Source organism: Gymnogyps californianus, chromosome 1 (genome assembly GCF_018139145.2).
Source record: "Gymnogyps californianus isolate 813 chromosome 1, ASM1813914v2, whole genome shotgun sequence".
Classification (NCBI taxonomy): domain Eukaryota; kingdom Metazoa; phylum Chordata; class Aves; order Accipitriformes; family Cathartidae; genus Gymnogyps; species Gymnogyps californianus.
In genome coordinates, this window is record NC_059471.1 from 210,506,261 (window position 1) to 210,526,023 (window position 19,763).

Sequence of the window (19,763 nt, forward strand, 5' to 3'; positions counted from 1 at the left end):
TTTAAGCCACCAGGACGACACAGAAAAGCAGTGTTGTCATTGCCCACAGAGCTATTGAAAGCCTCACAACATTTGACGTGTGCCAGGACAGCGAACGTTAGCACGGGCAGTGTGAAAGAGGTGTCCATCATTTGGGATAAAATGGCAGTGTCCTGCACAGCTGTGCCCCACATGTTGCTACCTGGTGTAGCTGCTCCTCCGGGGCATTGGGCTCCGGATTGCCCAGGTGTGAGGAAGGGCAGCAATGACATTCAAGGACCAGCATTAGCTCCATCTGGCTGAGGGTTGCTGAGCTGGCTGTTCAGGATGACAGCCTTGTCACCCACGGGCGTGGGACTGGGCTCCAGCTTTTCCCGCTGCACAGTTAGCAGGGCTGATGGTATTGCAGGACTAACTCTGTCGTGAGTCTAGCATGGGAGCGTATGGGCAGAGGGAGGTTAGGTTTAGGGGTGTATGAATGTCCACCTGTCTTCTGCAGCTTTCTGAATCTCTATAGCAAATGGTAGGAGCAATTTGGCTAAAGTAGTAACTCTGGAAAACAGATCATTAAAAATTTTAGGCAACACATATGTTTATAGTACTCAGTGTCTTTTCCTACCCCTTTCTTCCTCCACAGCTACAAGAGTCACTGTCATGTCCCTCCCTGTATTATGTTCAGAAATCCAGCTCTTCTGCAGCAAAGCCTATATCATCAAACCTAGCTTATACTGGGCAAAATCCTCTCCTGTGGCTAGCCAGAATGACTACTCAAAATGAGGAGAAGATTGTAAGTCAGGTCTGATTTGTCCCCTTTAATCCACTGGACTTTATGAGAAAACTTTAATTCCTGTCTGGTCCTAAGTTTGTGTGTGATTTATTTTCTTTCTTTTCTTCCTCCCCACTCTGCCTCAGTCAACACTCAAATAATATGAAGAGGAAACACAAACTCACCTTCTCATTTACTCTTGAACACTGGTGACCTTCATGGTGGGAACATACTTTCACAGACCATTTCCATCATAACTGTTCCACCCAAGTAGGAAAGAGCTTAGAAGCCATGGTCTGCAACAGGCAGATGTCACCTCACTTCTGAGCACAGCAGCATTGCATGGTCCCTGCTCTGGGATTTAACCATAAATATTTCCTGTCAAAAGTCCACTTCAAAGCTCAGCGTCCTGCCAGGCTTGCATGGAGCACAGACCAACAAATGATGCATCTCCTATCACAAGCAGATTACAGATGCAGAAACTTCAAAGGCCAGGTATAAATTTACAGCAGGGAGTACCTGTCAGTAGATGTGCAAGCTAAAGCTAGAGCTCATGTCCCAGGCTCTGCAGCAGATGGCCCTGCTACTCTGTCATCTCACCCAATGAGCTCCTGCTCATCAGGTCAGATCCCCTTCACCTCCGGCACTCAAACAGTCAGCTGTAAGGTCGTCCTGGCCTTCCTTGTGATGTTTATTTGTAAAATAAACCAGAACACCGCTTTCAGCTGAAGGTAAAACTTTAATGGGCAGAAGGCATCTAATACCTTGTTAATCATAAAAATTTTAAAAGTGTAATTCATGATGCATTTGTGGCCAATAAAACCAAGGAAAGTGTAGAGTGAATTCCCCAAGATATTCATTAAAAATATACATGAAAAAGATGTCTAGGATTTATAGGAAAAATTACTGCCTTTTTCCTGGGACCACAAATGTGTCATAGCATTTAAAACCTTGAAAGCAGCTAAGAGACAGTCTCTGAAAGCACACTTGAGACTTGCTATTTCAGAGCAGAGGAACAGTTGAACCTGCACAGTTTTTTCCCATATTTCTCTCTATATTAGAGCTACATTGATATATACACACATACAGCTGTAGCGAGATTTTGTCAGCCTGGTTTTCCTGATGACCCCCACTACTTTCTCCTTCCTCTAGCTGCCTCTTTGCAGACCTGGCTGCTGATGGGGATCTGTAGTTCCTTTTCTTTGGGCAAATTTAACCCTCCAAGAGATTCCTGGGCAGAAATCTTTGCTTAGCCCTTTCTGAAGCTTTTAATATGTGTATATACTGATATATTTATGTACTTTGTTTATATACATGCATATTTTCATACATATATATTTAATTGTGTATAACATAGATTCATAATATATAGAATCATGAATTTAAAGAATAAATCAGGTTGGAAGGACCCTTAGGAGGTCTCTCGTCCAACCTCCTGCTGAAAGCAGGGTCAGCTGCGCAATCAGTCCAAGTTGCTCAGGGCTTTATAGATGTAAACTGGCTGAAATTAAAATACTATGGAACCTTTTCATCCTCTAGTTTAGGTCTGAGGTATCATGATGGCAAACAATCCGATCTGCACTCTGGATGCGCTGTGTGTCACACACTGCACCATGTAAACTGGATACCTGGGCTGGCAGCAGGACACAGACATTGTCATCTCTAGGGCACAACTTCCAAGTAAAATTTTCATTAAAACTTCTCTTGCCATCATGGCAGGTCAGTGACCTACCTGTTAATGGTGTCTGTTATCTAGCCAGAGGTCATCATAAAATGCTGCCTTTTCTTGTTTTCATTTGGTACTAATTAACAGTAATTAGCCTGAGTGAGCAGGAGCAGAGGTTGAATTGTGTTCTTACCTCTTGAGATAAGCTCCAGCAGCAGAGGCCAAGGTGTGCTGGACCATTGCTTCCCATCTAACTCCGCAGAAAGGTACTTCTGCCTGCTGCCACCACTGCCACCACTGCCTGCTGCCACCACTCTTCTGCCTGACCCGGGTGCTGAGCTCCCATAGACAAAAAGACGGGAAATGCAGCATTAGCAGGACACAGAGCAGCAACAACTTTTCTTCATAGTCCTCAGGAAGACTCTGGAAGTATGTTGCTTTTGGCCTTTACCCAGCTGGGTGCCATTCCTGGAAAGTCGGCAGAAACCACAGGCCAGCAATGGCCCCAAACCATAGCAGCATATTTAGTTGAAGGTGCTTTGACATCCCTAAAATAGCAAATAGCTCTCCATCTCAGTTTCCGCTGCTTGAATATTTATACAACCCACCACTTCAGCTGAGCTATGAAAAACTGAACATAAAGTTATGTAGTCTGTGCCTTGTATGTAACTTACAGTCAGCTGCTTTTGTCATAGTAATAATGTAGCCTTTAGGCATCTTATAAATCTCTAGATTGTGCAGTGCCCATGCGGGTGTGTAAATGAGGATGAGATTAGACACTCTGTGTTTATGGAGAAACACATAACTGAAAAACTGAGCAATGGTTTTCTTTCGGATCACATATTTGAGAGACAGAAGGCTCAGTAACCTAATTTCTCTAAATCACAGACTTCTGTGCTTGCCTGCTGCTTGTTTTATAATAGTTATTATTTCATCTTTTGTTTCGCTGGCAAATGTCATGTGAATCCCAAACACTGAGGTTCTGCACAGTCAAAGTGCTCAGAGGAGCTGGAAGAGTCGTTCAGCCTTTTCATCCCCCAACCGTGCACACTCACTTTTCCAATCCAAATGGACTTTACAATAGGGAGACAACTCAGGACATACCATAGGATTATATTCTTATTCTTCATGCAGATTTACCTGTGAGAGACATCCACACATAAGTGAAAAGATGTCAGGTCTGCTTCTTTCTCCTTGTCACCTGGAAGGACAAGATATCATGTGAGAAGAGTTTGGTTCAGGATTCCTACCCCTTACATTTTAGCATCTAATTTGGCTCTGAAAAGCCAATGGGAGGACCAGATTCTTCTCTATTACCTGCTATGGAAGAGCACTTTAGCACTTGCAGAACTAATCATCTCAGTTAGTCTCACTTGCACGCTGAGGTGCTATTTTAGGGGCTGAAAAAGGCAGAGGCTGGGCTCAGAACATGACCACAGCAGTGTTAATGAGGATGAGGACAAGGACATGAGAAGGAGATTGCATAGGGACACACTGGGACAGTGTGACACATTGGGAAAATAAATTACTCTTTTGAGTAATCCAAGTGTGTCCTGGACTTCCAGTGAGTTCCTGAGAAAACCGGTCTTTTCAAAAGGTGATGAAGAAAACTACAGAAAGTCAGAAACCCAGATGTCTAATCCCAAAGATAACTAAACGTTATGCTATTTTTACCAAACCTCTATTTTTCTTGGCAGCTAATAATTATACTAGAAAGGCAGAACTGAAAGCATAATCTGTAGAAAAGTATCTTTTCTCCTGAAATAACCTTAATATCACTACATTCCTGGAAGACACGTTTGCTCCACCCAGTAGAGCTCAGTGCAAAGATATTTGCAGGCTAACACTGACTAAACAGGAACTGGTACCAAACCAGTATAGCTGCATTAACGTGACACTAACATTCAGCCCAGCCTGATGCTGCAATCTAGACATGGATCTTGGTCTGAATCCTACATCACTTCCACGTAGCATACTTCCAGGCAAATCTGTCACAAGCTGACTGCTGTCCTTGTACTTGTTAAACTGCAGCCCAGATGAGCATGTGAATCTCTTTCAGCTTTCTGCAAAGCCTGAAGTATTCCCTTCAAGCTTGTCTTGCCCATTTCTGGCTCCCACTGCAGAAAAAAGCAGCTCAGTGATAGTCATGTTTGTCTATCTAAAAGGGAGACAGGAACTCAACCCAACCTCAAAACATCCCTTGTGTAAATTTTTGCACTAACATACCTTTTTCCCAAATATTCACAGCCTCTCCTTTTGTGTAAATGGTCTCATGAATCAAAAGAAGTACTTACGGCAAAAGTTTCAGAGGAATGACTGAAAGGATTTCCTACCACAAATTTACCTTTCTTATTCACGCAAGGGTTAGTGAGTATTTTTATAAAAAAAATTACTCAGGCCAGTAGATCACACCTACCTTCTAAAAGAGAATTCAAAAAACAATCATCAGCTCTGCAGAAATTCCTTTTACATATGAGTACTCTTCACAAACTGACCTTCTACACAATTCCCGTCAACTGGAAACTGGATGGACGTGGCAGACAAATGTGTTAAAGGGTGACTTTCTTTCATTTCCTCATCTGTTAGAGCCACGTTTCTAAATACCTCTAAAAGCATGTCAGAGAACGTCTGCTTTGGCATCACTGCAATATTTATGGCTATTTTGTTAGCAGATACAGAATATAATGTAAAAAGATATTTCATTGCTGTTATCTGGGTGAGTCATTTCTTTTTGTTTCCTTCTTCCTGCCATGAAAGTGTATTTTGTCTGAGGATATAACAAATGAATACAAAGAATACTAAAACTCTTCAAGGCAGAGGGAACAACACACATATTCATGCACAGGGGTATCAGAAGCAGAGAAACTTCTTACCAAAATGTCCACAAAATCCTAGCTGTAGCATAGCTCAGGCACAGGAGCAATCCTTTGATTTGCTTTCTCACCTCGTGCTCCAGCCATGTAGCAGTAAATCAACATGAACTCACCTGCTTACTATTGGGATGCAAAAGGGTTCAGTACTAAGCCAGAAATTACAATATCTCCAAATATAAGTCCTTAAACTTAAAGCATGTAAATCATAAAATAATTACCAAGATCATTAAGTTGGCTTGTAGGGTCTCCACACCAAAACTCACTATCTCCTTAGTGCATAGGAAGAACAGCACAGAGCCAAAAGCAGTGGGGATGTGAATGGTGGTTGCAAACACCCAGTAAGTAGAAAGCAGAGGTTAATGTACCTCACAGTCTGAAGGCCCCTGCCCCCTCAGTCTTGCATCCACTTTTCATCTACAGTTTTGCTTTTCTTGTTGCAAGCCCATCTTTCTACTTTCCAATATATGAATCATCTCATCTCTTCTAGATTAATGGTACATATATATCTAGCACTTTTCCTACAGAAGAAATTCAAGAGTACTTCTAAAGGCTGAGAGATAACCACTTTCTAAATGTGTATGTGCAATTGCTCCTCAATTCAATATGGGTTTCATGCAGTACATTTTTCTGTTTGCTGCTATACACAGATTCCAGATAATTTGATGGACAACAGAACAAGCTAATGCAGCAATTCCGTTGTATGTATGAAATGTTTACCACTTCTGTGGCTGAAATATGAGGTTCAGCTAAGAAAACACTGTAGTTTTAGCCAGGGAAATAATTGCACTATGCTCAGTGGAAACAGGGAAACTATTAGTGTGAGAAAGATGAGTGAAGCACAGCCTTGAACAAAGTCCTCACACAGAATGTATGTGCCACTGGAATCTCACGTAACCCTGTAGCTGAGAGTGCATGTACTTTCAGGGTGGACTGTGATTCCTAAAACAGCTGCATTTGATATCACTTTGACTCCATGACTCAATATCAACCACAGTGTCGTATGGGAGGTTTGGATCAGAAAACACACACACAGGCATGCACACACACACATGCACACACACACACTCACAAGAGCACTCACTCACTGTTCTTTACAATTTGGATTTACTTAACCCAATTCTACAGTAAAAGATAGTACTTGACGTATGACTGTTGAGTTTGCATTGGCAAAAAGTGAACAGCAAATCAAAAAGCAGTGATCTTTTTCTACCGAAGAGGAGGGAGGACCTCCTGGTGTTTAGGTAGCAACACTGATGAGTTGCAGCATCCATAACCGGTGGGCAGTCCCAGAGTGATTCTTCTCTCAGTTTTCCCTTTTTTCCTTTTCTTGCAGAGACCGTTACTGTTCTTGTAGCTTCTTGTTATCTCTTTTATCTTTTCACCATACACAGAATGTTTTGCATATGCTGTATATATGTTCTTCTTTCTATTCATTATGCCCTAAAAACAATCCCCCCTTGTTGTCAAGGTTGAATTTCTTTCGTGATCAGCAGCTGACTGTGAGTGTGTAGCTCTGGAGCCTCAAGCATCTTCCTGTGCTTCTGCTACAGAACTCGCCCGCTCTCTTCCTGTGGGAACACTTTCTCTGTGGCTCCTTATCCTTTACAGTAGGTCTTAAATTTGCTACAGAACACTAGAAAATGCTTGATCATATGCAGATGTGTATGGGATGGGTTTGCTGAACTCTTGTAGTCTAAGCAGCAATGACATAGTTGCCTGTAACAGCAGAAGGTTGTGCTCTTGAGGTCCCTTCCAAGTCTATTCCTTTGACATAAATAACTATACATCATGTGCCCTTATAAATAATTTTAACCTATAGTTTCTCTGAAAGTAGAGTTTTTCCATGGTATTTATCTATGGCACTGATGGATGGAGCAGCTGATCACTGCTCCAAGATCTTGATGCCAGCTTGGTAGCAGAGATTAGCCTGCTGTGCCAGGACAGATCTCCACCAGACAGTGGCAAATAAGACACTGTTTGAAGCTGCTATTGGGAACTGACAAAAATGTGCTGAAAAAGTTAGTTAAACTTCCTCTATTACATTTGCACATCTATTTGAATAAATAGCTAATGGCTAGTTAATGGTCCAGTAACTGAAAGCATAAAAAGCCCATCTTTAAAGGCTCTTTAGAGAAGAAAATATCTCAAGTCAGATGAAGGTTTGAGGCAGTGCTGTTAATGTCCTTTCTAGATCTCTGAAACACTTTATCAGTCTAAGCCTATCAATGTGTCTCTGCTTCACCATTAAACAGGCAAATAAATCAACATTTTCTTTTTACATTTTCCCCTGAGGTCCAGTGATTGCTGTTGCTGTTGCTGAACTGATTCAGTGGAGCAAAACATTAACAAAAATTATTTTGTGCTCTCAGCTTTATCTTTTCTTCCTGAGAGCAGAAGAATTTGCAAGTATTAATAGGACATGCAGCTTGCATGTTGTAGGATAATGCACGCCAATGAGCACCGATGATGTTGGGAGAGGTGATGTGCTACCTTTGCAGCTGATGTGTGATATGCATGAATAACCTTAAAAGCCAGGAGTTCTTATGCTTTATCTCACTATCTTTTTACTGAAATTCGTTGTTGCGAGTAGCCCTCTTTCACTTCTCGATTGGCTGACTCAGCATTTGGTCATACATGAGATATACTCTATTGAATACTGAATTAACCTGTCATTTTAGTAGATGTGCATTTCTAGCCATCACATTATTATATGGAAATGAGTAAAAAGAAAATCCAGACTCAAGCCTTTACAAAGGAAGATAAGTCCCATTTAACGTGTGTGGTGGGCCTTACTGAAAGCATTAGTTTGGTAATTTCTCCATCAGTGGCCGAAATTCAAGCCAGCCAGCTTTCATATCTTCTTTGACACAACTCACTTTGTAGTCTAATAACTGGAGAACTATTGATGGAGGGAGCTACCCACCTTCCTGATGGCAACTCAGTTTAGCCAGAGCCCACCTTTGGAGGTGTCTATTCCTCTCCACTGACTATAGGAGCTCTGTAAGAAAACTACACTCCCAATATAGACACTCTAATTACATTTACATTAAAGAAATATAGGCCACTTTTTTCATGCACATATTATAGTCACAGAGAAAACTGATCTGCTCCAGATTCTTACACCATAAGATGTGTGAAACATTTACATTTCCAGCTGAACTCCAAGTCTTCTTTGTCTTCCACCAACATTACGTCAGATGTGCCAAATACTATCACTGAGCTGCATAATATGTCTGAACATACAACTCCTTTTTTTTCCACAAAATGTTCAATAAATTTAAGCTTCAGTTATTTCAAAAAGATGGTCTCCTTAGAATTCACTACTTACGGTTTTATTTTCCTACTGGAAATACAATTTCATTTTGCAAATTACCTCATTATTAGCAATTTGTAGGGTGATTTCTGAGAGTTTTCAGTAGCTTCTTGACAAAAATAATAGCATAGAGTCATAAGATTTGTAGGAAGAGGCAATACCTTTATTAGACTGCCCACATATCTGGAAAAAACAGAGAAGCTTTTGGCATAACATCTCTTTGCCATAACTTGTCTTGCATCTTGATCAGACCTTGTGTTTCTAAACTATATATTTTTAAAGAAGCGAACAAAAAGCTTTCAGCAATTACTCTGCAAATGGATAGTAATGAGGCTGTTTGCAAAGTGAAATTGTATTTCCAGGAGGAAATAAAAACCTGATATACTGAACTTCAAGTAGAGCTGTTCCTTCAAAATAATTGAAGGTCAAATTTATTGAGCAATTTTTCTGATGACCTAATGAAGTGACCTTGTGCCTGAAAGCTTGTGCACTTCTTCCATCTATAGACTAGTCTAATAAAAAATACTGCTTTCCTTATGGGTTTGAAATTTCTTGAATCTTAAACCATCACAGCTACAGTATTACTACTACTAAATAATAGTATTGCATTATAAGTAATTAAATCTATGTCAGCCCACCTGATTTGGGAGTGTCTTCGTATCAAGTCAATTAGGAAGTAACAGCTAGAGGGTGTATTTCACGGTTCATTTTGTTCTGATCTCTAAGGGCAAAATATCTAACTAAATTATTCAGAGCACTGTCTGGAAACACCTCTGTAATCCTCAGGTCCCCACAGAGGAAAGAATGTTTTAACCAACTTCCTTTAATATCTTAATAACTGAATCTATTCATATTTCCTTCAGGCTGACAGAAGGACAAAAAAATATTATTAGGTATTCAACACTTCCTTAACCATTAGCTACTATATGCAATCTGGGGGTGGAATTAGCACATCATGGAATGGCACCTCCAAAAAGAGAAAGATTCATGCCTCTGTGACATAACCGAGTACCTCAGTCCAAAAGTGAATTTTAGCAAAATTAAAACACAGCTTCAACCTCTTTCAGCTGCACCCTGGATCTATTGAGAAGAGAGGTGTAAGGCACAGCACCAGTTCCCAGCACTGAGGTTAAATGAGAGTGTCCCTCACCCAGAAGTCCAAATTGGACACAGGGAACTCAAAACCCCGGGACTGGCAGAAAGTCCCAACCAAAATCTCAAGCTCTGAAAGCAATGTTAATGTTCAGCAACTGGCAGATAACTCACCAGCCAACTCATTTTTTCCTCAGACCAAAACATTTCAAGAGAAACCAAAGGCCAGCCCAGAACTTACAGTTCCAGCTCCTGAGCTTTTGTGTTGTCACCCTAACAGTGGCCATAATTCTTCATAATGGGAATGGGTTCCCCTTGCTTCTGTTTACAAAGTAACTAGTTGGCCTGAGGGAGGAGTTAGGCGGTTTAAAGTCATGTTTAATTTCCTTTGTAATTGCAAGTTGATTGCTAGTATAAATTACCTTGCATGCATTTTGCCTCCTGTGCCAGCCATTTCCTAAAGTGGATAATCTTAAATTAAAAGAATGGTATCAATTGAAAGGCATTGCTGTGTTGGAATCTCACAAATCATTCATATCAATTATCAACCTAGCAGACATTAAAAAAAGAAAAACACCTTGGATGCTTTTCCATGAATGTTTGATTTATTTTAAAGTTGGACTAATGCAATCTTAACCAAAAAACTTCAAGAAATTTTCTTAATTTCAGGGGATATGTTTTGTATTTTTAAGGAGAAATATAATGACTGCAAAACATTTACATGCTTTCTGCCTTCCATGTCTCAAAATCCAAATCCTTTAAGAAATCAGAAATCCCCTTTTTAATTCCTTATATTTCCTTAAAAAAATAAGAGTGATTTCATCATTTCCTTGGTGAAGGTCTGTAATTTAGCATCTAGTTCCTTCTCCCCAAGTCCTAAAGACCATACATATGCCCAAGGGCCACACAAGCAAGAGGACAACACACACCTGAAAATGTAAAAGATTATGCTCGAGGCAAGCGTTTCACAGGAAAGGTAGCTAGGGAGTTCTGTGTTCAGCCAGACTGGGGATAATGACAAGCTGAAGGAATTCTTCTAATCTTTCGGACCCTTTTTAGTTTATTTTGCCAGCGTCCACATTACTTTTCTCCTGAACTGTTCTCTCCAATAGCCTCCGCAGCAGTCACAGCAGCCTGTGCAGACAGCTTGCCAGAGACACCCCTTCACAGGTACATTGCAGAGAGCTTGTAGAAGTTGCTGTCACTTGGTGCTCCAGCTGTGAGCCTTTTCTGTTCCAAATACTGGTGATATTCATCTCACCTAACTTCAGATACATATACTGTAGATGTATTTTAGCTAGTCACTCTCATTATGGTCAGCAGAAAAAAAACAGGTACAGTTCAGCTGAGCTATCCTAGATACCTGCTCTAAGGTGAACCCCAGAAATACCCATTCTCTTTTGTAGGACAGAAGATTGGGATAACTAACTCATATGCAGATACCCATGTGATAGATCTTTGCAACTAGGCCTGGGGAAACATTTCTGTCTCTGACTACTGCAAATGCTGTGGGGGTCTACGATGTGTTAAAATTCCCTACAACAAGCAAGTTTCTAACCTGAGAGAGAAACTATAGAGCTGAATGGAAAATCCGTAGACATAGGAAAATTACATTTGTAGAAGACTAATCAGTCTTATTCATTTCTTGAATGAGAAGAAACAATACTGCATATGACCTGAACACATCCAGAACCAATGGTGCAGAGGTTAAAAGTGACTACTTACCTCTGTGAAAACTGATATTTTAAGCCCATTCATTATTTATTAATTGTGACTGAGCTTTCCCTATGCTAACTTTTAAATTGCCAAATCTCAACGTCCCTTCTGCCAATCAGGTGTGAAACCAGCTGCTTTATGCTGAGACAGAAATCAGAGTGGGTGCATCAGGTCTCCATTACTCAGTCTGAATGTTCAGCCAAGCAGAAATAAGTCACTTTGACCTCAACAAACCACATCTAGCTAAAAATAAAAGAAAATGAAAAGTTATACGCATTCTCATGGTCCTTTGTGATACTTTTCAAGATAAGGCATATATGCAGATGACCCCTTTGGACAAACACACCATATCCTGTTATGTTATTATCAAAGCTCTTCCTTACAGTGCTTTAAAAAGGCATTGCCCAGGATATGTAACAGGAAGGAGTAGGGGGCATTAAAAAAACCTATATTTTTCCATTACATAAACAAATGTCTTGTTTTTCAGTCTTAAATCAGAAGTTCAGAGTTTTTGCAGCACCATCTAGTGAGACTAAGGAGGTTCTACTCAACTTTTCAGAAACTCCAGCCTGTTCCCTCTTTACATTTGCATTTCTTTTTAATCATGATCTCCTTATAGTCTATTGGCTGAAAGTCTTTGGGGCCAACAAGCTGTTGAAGAAGGTGCCTTTGGTGCACACAATAGTCCTTTTTACATTTCTTTCCGAACCACACAAAATCCCACAGCTTTGCAAACTGCCCAGCTGAAAAACTGTGGAGCTTTCATCAAGCCTTGTTATTAAAGAATTGCCTCCTAGCTAGTGAGCTGTGCCTCTGATCTGTACCTTGTTTTGAAAGAATACACTCTGCAAGCAAAGAACAGATGCTTGTTTTATTGGATGTGAAGGATGTTCTCAGATGTAGGCATACCTGTCATCATTCCTACCAGGAATTGTTACTGATGATATTTTCTATAATACATCTATACACTCAGCTCTGTGCCAGACACATGCAAGACTCTGTATGCAAAATATCCTTCCTGGCCCAAAGTTGTTGCTGGCAAACAAAACTCGGTTTGATTCCAAGCCAGTTAAGATGACGCTCATCTTTTCCTAGGCTGCTCTGTCTCTTAAAAGTTTCCCAGTGCCTAATTAGGATTAAAACTGCTTTGTTTTCCTCATCTACTCATCCCTGGTTAAAAAATCCCAGAGTATTTTTCACCCAACTGAGCCAATGTGTGGAATCAGAAGCATTTCAAAAAAGATTTCCCATACCACCTCTTAAAATAATGTTTTTGCCCAATAAGAAAATAAATCCCCCCTCCAGAACTTTCTTTCTGAATTCTTTCATGTCACCAAGAGCTGGACATCACTGACCCCAAAAGCAATAAACATTTCCACATGAAAGCAACTCACCTGCTTCTAACAGCACATAAGCACATACTTGCAAGTTATGTGATTGTTGGAAAAGATGATCCCACTGTAGGAAGATGGCAACAAAATTACATAATTCACTATATAAAAGCTATGATGTTATTTTATGTTCTTATCCATATCTGCTACTAAAACAGTCATAAAACTACACAGTCATTCCTCTCTTATCTGAAGCTGAAGGAGTTTGTCCTCCACTTACACAATGGCATCCTCTTCTCCGACAGGATTTCTTCAGTGAGCTGACAGAGGTGGGCTGCCTGCACCGTGGCTCCATAGGTTTCTGTCTTCTGCACTCTGTATACCTGAGTGTTTCTCCTGTTCTCATAAATGTCACTGCTGTTGCATCTTCATTGCTGAACTGCTGCAAGCTGGAGCACAAAGCATCACTGGTTTATCTTTAAGTCACTTTTAATTATCCTTTCTTTTCCTTGATAACTTCTTTTATAGAATTTCTCTTGGATAACTGCTTTGCATAAGGATAATTCATTTCATGAAGTGCAAGGGGAGGAGAAGATTCAAAGATACTGCTCAAAGGAGACAAAGTTTGTATTGTCATTCAGATAGCCTCTTAGCTAACAGCATGGGTAGACCCAGAGAGTCTTGTTTCTCATCTCCCAAGGGACAAATTCAAAACAACTTAGCTACAACTCTGAAAAAGACCTGCCAGAAATACCTGTTATAAAGATTGTAGGTTTACTCTCAAAACTGAAATGTAACTGCAAAAAAATTCTCAGAGTGACTTATGACATGGCCTGACATCATCTCTGGGAAAATCATCTCCCAATACACAAAAATTATTCTTTTTACTCTAAAACATAAGGTTCTGCTTTCTTATAATATTAGATTCTTGCCTATAAGCATCTTATTTTTATGATTATTATTACATCATATTTTCTGAAAACATGACTTTTTGGAAGTGGCTCTACAGGATCCAGATATGTTGATAAATATCAGTTAAAATGCCTTAGTGATTTTATATGTAATCAGTGGGTATATTAATTGCTGCCACCCAGTGGGCTCATTTGTAGGCTTTGGCTCACCATACTATAATTTAATACATCATTGTTTGGTTAAATTATTTCATCCTCTCCATCTGAAGGAGTGTGATTTATTTTCCTCTATCAGCAGCCACTGAAAATGAATGTTTCAAGCTACAAGCTGTGGTTGACTTAAAACCTGTTGTCCTGCAAATATCTTTTCTTCATATTTGTAGCGTGGGAACAGCCCCATGGAAAGCAACACACACATGAGCTTCAAGCTAACTATATGTGAGATTACCTGCTTTGCCTTCTGGACCTACCTGCAAAGTCCAAGGCAAATACTTTGCTCTATTTAAATGATAAATATTCTATATCAGAACTGAGAAGTTGTTAAACATGTTACACAGGGGGAACCCTTTACTGAAAAGTGCTGATATTTCTGACCCTCACGTAACTTGCACTGGGGTACTCGTGCACTTGAAGTTATGCACTTGACAGAAGATAAGCCATGCAACCAGTTTGCAGTTTGTCTTGCTTACTTGTGGCTCCACCGGTGCCAGTAGAAGTCACAGGATCTCAGCACACCTCAGGAGCTGGCCTGTGTAACACTGAAGTGAATAAATTGGCTCCTAAAACTGGGCTGCTGTGTTAACAGCTTCTACAATCTATATGAGTGTTATGAATAATGAAAAAAGACACTGGCAATGACAACACATTATTGAAGAGCTGTTAAGTGCTGCATTATGATTTCATTTTAATGCTGCTCCTGGATGAGAGAGCTTGCATGCCTGTGCATGAGGAGGAGGAGGGAGAGAAAGGAAGCTGCTTAATATTCTTCTTGTTGACCTATATTTTGAATTTAGCTACTTGTTTAATTTAGAGCACGTTATTTCCAGGAGGATCGGCCATTTGGGGGAGTATTATGCTGCCCTTAATTTTTGTGCGTTCAGAGGTCTTGTTGAGCTAGCCAGCGGTACAACTAGATGCCAACATTGAAGAAAAAGAGAAAATAATCCTCTTTCTTACACATTCCCGGGTTACCCAGACCTAGTCTGTAATCCTGCAAACCAAGGCTGTCCACCAGTGTGGTTGACACAGGTGAGGTGGTAAAGTGCAGAAGAGGGCAGGGATAGGAACAAGCAGAGTCTTGGCTCAAACCCAGAAAAGACTATAGGTGGGTGTTAATTATCTTCCAACCTTGCCCTAAGATAAGAAGAAAGTTGAGAAAGAAATGCAGTCCAAGTCCAGCCCCTGGGGAGGTGCAGATTATGCATCAACCCTCCAGTTGGGGCTTCTGTGCCAAAAACCACTGCTCCTTTTACTGACCTTAGTGGGAGTACTGCAAAATAAGGGAACGCGCTGCAGGAATAAAGGTGAAAGAGTTTGGCCTCAGTGCTTTATAGAAGCTAAATAAATCTACTGCAAGAAATCCAAAGTATCCGGAGGTTGAAGTGGAGGCAGATATTACATCCTTACACGATATTGCTCATGCTCAAGCACAGCATGGGCACAGATGCAGGGAAAGAGATTTATTCCAGCAATGACAGTGGAACCACTTCTGTAACCAGAGACACTGGGGAATGAAATCACCTTTACTGCTCATCAATGGCAAAAAAAGCCCCTTTTGCTTCCTGCCTATAAAGCTATTCACCTTTGATGCTGCAGCAAACGACCAATAAATTACATGGTAAATGCAATTTCCTCCTACATTTTTAATATTTCTCCATTCCCTGCATGAGCCTCAGCTGGAGGAAAAACAAAAACTCTCCAGAGCTTACCAGTTGGAAGTGCTACAATATTGATTTCACAGAAGGTCACAGACCTAGTTTGTGTTTTTTTCATCTGTTCCCCAAATAAGATATAGGACCAAAGCAGCACATGCTGGGAACCTCAGACCAGACAAGAAATATCAGAAACTGGTAAAATTGAAGCAAAATAGAAGGGATTCAAAACTTCCTACAACACAGGGAGAAGTGAAAAAGACATAGTAAGAAATTGTTGAGGACTTCATAGTTACTTCTCCATCATCCTCAAAATGAATCCTCTATTCAACTGCATTCCAGACTGTTGGCCTCAAAACTGATGTTTATTGATCTGACCATTTAAATTTCCTTATATCACGACAGACAAATTTCACCAAATAATGTCGAGTCTCAGTTAGAAGCAGACCTCTTTCTTTCAAGAGAAAATGTGAAAGGCAGCAGTTGTGCATACTGGGGGAAATAATTGGAGAATTCATTTGCATTCAGGACAAAAAAAGTAAGGACATTGGTAATCTAACATTTGCAAATATATCTCATGCAGTAAAGTGAAATAGAATTCTATTACCTGAGTTCTTTTCTTCTTCCAAGTTCAAAAATGAGACAGATACAGACCTCTCGACTTACCTGTTGGCACTTGAATTGGATTCTATAAGCTGTCAGGTGTCTGTTCTTCTCAAAGGGATGAAAAAAGTCATCTGCAGCTTTGATAATAACGTTCTCTATTTCTTTTTTTTTCACAGCTCCATTCAACCCTCCCAATGCTGCGGACAGTATGGTCAAATTTGATGCCTATGGAGACGGAATAGGACGATACAACGTGTTCAATTTCCAGTACACTGGAGGCAGATACTCCTATGTGAAGGTTGGTCACTGGGCAGAAACATTGTCACTTGAGGTAGACTCTATCCACTGGTCCAGGAGCTCTGTCCCTGTCTCCCAGTGCAGTGACCCTTGTGCTCCTAATGAGATGAAGAACATGCAACCAGGAGATGTCTGCTGTTGGATTTGTATTCCCTGTGAAACCTATGAGTACCTGGCTGATGAATTCACTTGTGCAGACTGCGGGCCTGGAAAATGGCCCACAGCTGACCTGACTGGCTGTTACGACCTACCAGAAGACTACATCAAGTGGGAAGATGCTTGGGCAATAGGTCCTGTTACCATTGCATGCCTGGGCTTTATTTGTACTTTTATGGTCATTGCAGTGTTCGTCAAGCACAACAATACCCCCCTGGTCAAAGCCTCTGGCCGTGAACTGTGCTACATATTGCTCTTTGGGGTCTTCCTGTCTTACAGCATGACTTTCTTCTTCATAGCCAAGCCTTCTCCAGCTATCTGCACCCTGCGTCGTTTGGGGCTAGGAAGTTCCTTTGCTGTCTGCTACTCTGCCCTTCTGACAAAAACGAACTGCATAGCCAGAATATTTGATGGTGTAAAGAACGGTGCTCAAAGGCCTAAGTTCATCAGCCCCAGCTCTCAGGTCTTCATCTGCCTGAGTCTCATTTTGGTACAGATCGTGGTGGTGTCCGTGTGGCTTATCTTGGAGGCCCCTGGCACCAGGCGGTACACTCTTCCTGAGAAGAGAGAGACTGTCATATTGAAATGCAATGTCAAAGATTCCAGTATGTTAATCTCCTTAACATATGATGTAATCCTCGTAGTCTTATGCACTGTATATGCCTTCAAAACAAGGAAATGTCCAGAGAACTTCAACGAAGCCAAGTTTATCGGTTTCACAATGTACACAACGTGCATCATTTGGCTGGCCTTTCTCCCAATATTTTATGTGACATCCAGTGACTACAGAGTAAGTCTTTGGATATCTGTTTCCATAAATTATGTGCATCCCTTTAGAGGACCGTGTCAATGTTCACTAAAAGTTTCTTTCACTTATTTTGTCCCCTGGATTCCTTGCAAACAAGCCCTGTTTCACTGTTAATGTCCACCTACGCATATTACCAAATTTTAGCTTATTTCTAAGGATGGTCTCATTTCAAACTGAGCATGTACAGTTAGAGGTGGAAGGGATTAGTACTATCAGTCCGATTGTGATAGAGGCAGAGCATATGGATTAAGTATTCATATTGGTACATCAGTATGTGAAGCCATAGTCCTAACAGAAAAACCTAGTCGATCATGAGCTAGCATGAGTCATAATGAGTTATCTGGTGGATGTAGGCCTTAAATTAAAAACTGAACTAACTAGTCTCCTTCTGCAAAAGAATCTGCCATTCAAACATGGTATTTTCTTCCAAATAAAAAAGATAAGGAAAGAATTTCAAAATTTCCTATGAAACAGGGTTGTTTAAAAAAAAAAAATCCAACAAATGTTACGCTTGAATATAGAACTTTTTATTCTTTCTCCACTTTGCAGGGGATAAAACACATACCCCACTGAGCAGAAAATATTGGTCAGCCTTCACCAACAAACTTAAAAAACATTAAATTGTTTAAATCGTCACATAGTGTTGCAAAGCTTCAGGTTCAATAAAACTGTATTTTTGGAAAGAAGGAAATTATCTCAGAAAAAGATTTAGATATGCTCCACTGGAAATCTCACAGTTATTATGATGTGAGAAGTGACTGCCGGAGTTGGCCCTTACAGCAGTTTGCGGTGAATTAATTCAACTTTATGCCCAGAAGAAAGATAGATTAGCTTAGGGTGGTATTATTACCAGTAGTATGTACATGAAATAGCATGTAAAACTGTGGAGCTAATAATGTCATTTAACATACTTTTGGTGTGACCACCCTGGAACAGTATATTTAGTACTATTTTTCTCAGTTTAGGAAAGGTACTGAAAACCTCAAGAAAACAAGGATAGATAACAAACAACGCAGTAAGACACGCAAAGTGACAGTAAAAGAGCTAAATATATTTAGTCTAGACAAGAGTAAACCTAGGGAGACGTGATCACAGACTATAAATAATTTCAAGGCAACAAAAAGAGAGAAAGGGATTATTCAGTCTCAGGAGAAGTTAGAATGGCGAGTAATGGATTGAAGCTAATGAAGGAAAAGGTTAAGGAAGGCACTGGGGAACAGCTCCGGACACCCAAAGTAATCAGGAAGATAGACAGAGGAGGGTAATATCAGTGCAGACAGTCACATGAGTGGGCAGCACAGACACTAATGGTCAAGAGGAGCATGACTTGATTGCTCAAACAGCATTTTTCAGCCTTATCTCCTGAGTGGGATTTTCAAAACCACCTGTAGGCATATAATTTAAATACAAGGTTCCAAATAAGCCAACTCAAGTCCTACCAAATTGACAGAAAATGTTTTTAACACCTTTTTTGATACTTTCATGACATGTCAGGAGCTTTTGGAAAATCGTATCGTAGATGTCTACACTTCTGGGGTTCCTTTGAAAAGCCCATATTTAATTTCCATGCAGTGCTACATGTTGACTCTGAATCAACTTGTGCTATCCTAATGTAGACCAATACTGGTGGCATCATCAATAAACCACCTTAGAAACATAGTAGTAGCAATGAAAAAAATTAATGTTGACTGGTGTCGTGGTTTAACCCCAGTCAGCAACCAAACACCACGCAGCCACTTCCCCCTTCCCCCTCCCAGTGGGGTGAGAAGGAGGAAAGGAAAAAAAAAAGTAGAACTCGTGGGTTGAGATAAGAACAGTTTAATAACTAAAGTAAAATATAATACTAACAATAGTAATAATGAAATATAATAATAATAACAGTAATGAAAAGGAATATAACAAAAAAAAGGAAGGGGGGGGGGGAAGAAAAAAACCAGTGATGCACAATGCAATTGCTCACCACCCGCTGACCGATGCCCAGTTAGTTCCCAAGCCGCGATCCGCGCCTCCCGGCCAACTCCCCCCAGTTTATATACTGGGCATGACATTCCATGGTATGGAATACCCCTTTGGCTAGTTCAGGTCAGTTGCCCCGGCTGTGCTCCCTCCCAGCTTCTTGCACACCTGCTTGCTGGCAGAGCATGGGAAACTGAGAAGTCCTGGGCTTAAGATAAGCGCTACTTAGCAACAACTAAAACATCGGAGTGTTATCAACATCATTCTCACACTAAATCCAAAACACAGCACTGTACCAGCTACTGAGAAGAGAGTTAACTCTGTCCCAGCCGAAACCAGGACGACTGGCTTGAGATTTTATCATTAAGCACAAACATCACTTAGGACTCACCCTTCTAAAAAAAAGGGAGAGCTCCTGGAAA

At 40.5% G+C, this 19,763-nt stretch overlaps 1 protein-coding gene across 2 annotated transcripts in view; it reads left to right on the top strand.

Annotated features, from left to right (window-relative positions):
- Window positions 1–19,763, top strand: part of GRM3 (glutamate metabotropic receptor 3) — a 48,446-nt gene that overhangs the window by 17,673 nt on the left and 11,010 nt on the right. Inside the window, exon 3 of one of the 2 annotated variants that reach the window (XM_050901212.1) lies at window positions 16,301–17,367. The exons of the other annotated variant lie outside the window; for it this stretch is intronic. Coding sequence (XP_050757169.1) covers window positions 16,301–17,367 — 1,067 coding nt within the window. The remainder of the gene's footprint in view (window positions 1–16,300; window positions 17,368–19,763) is intronic. 2 annotated transcript variants of the gene reach the window in all.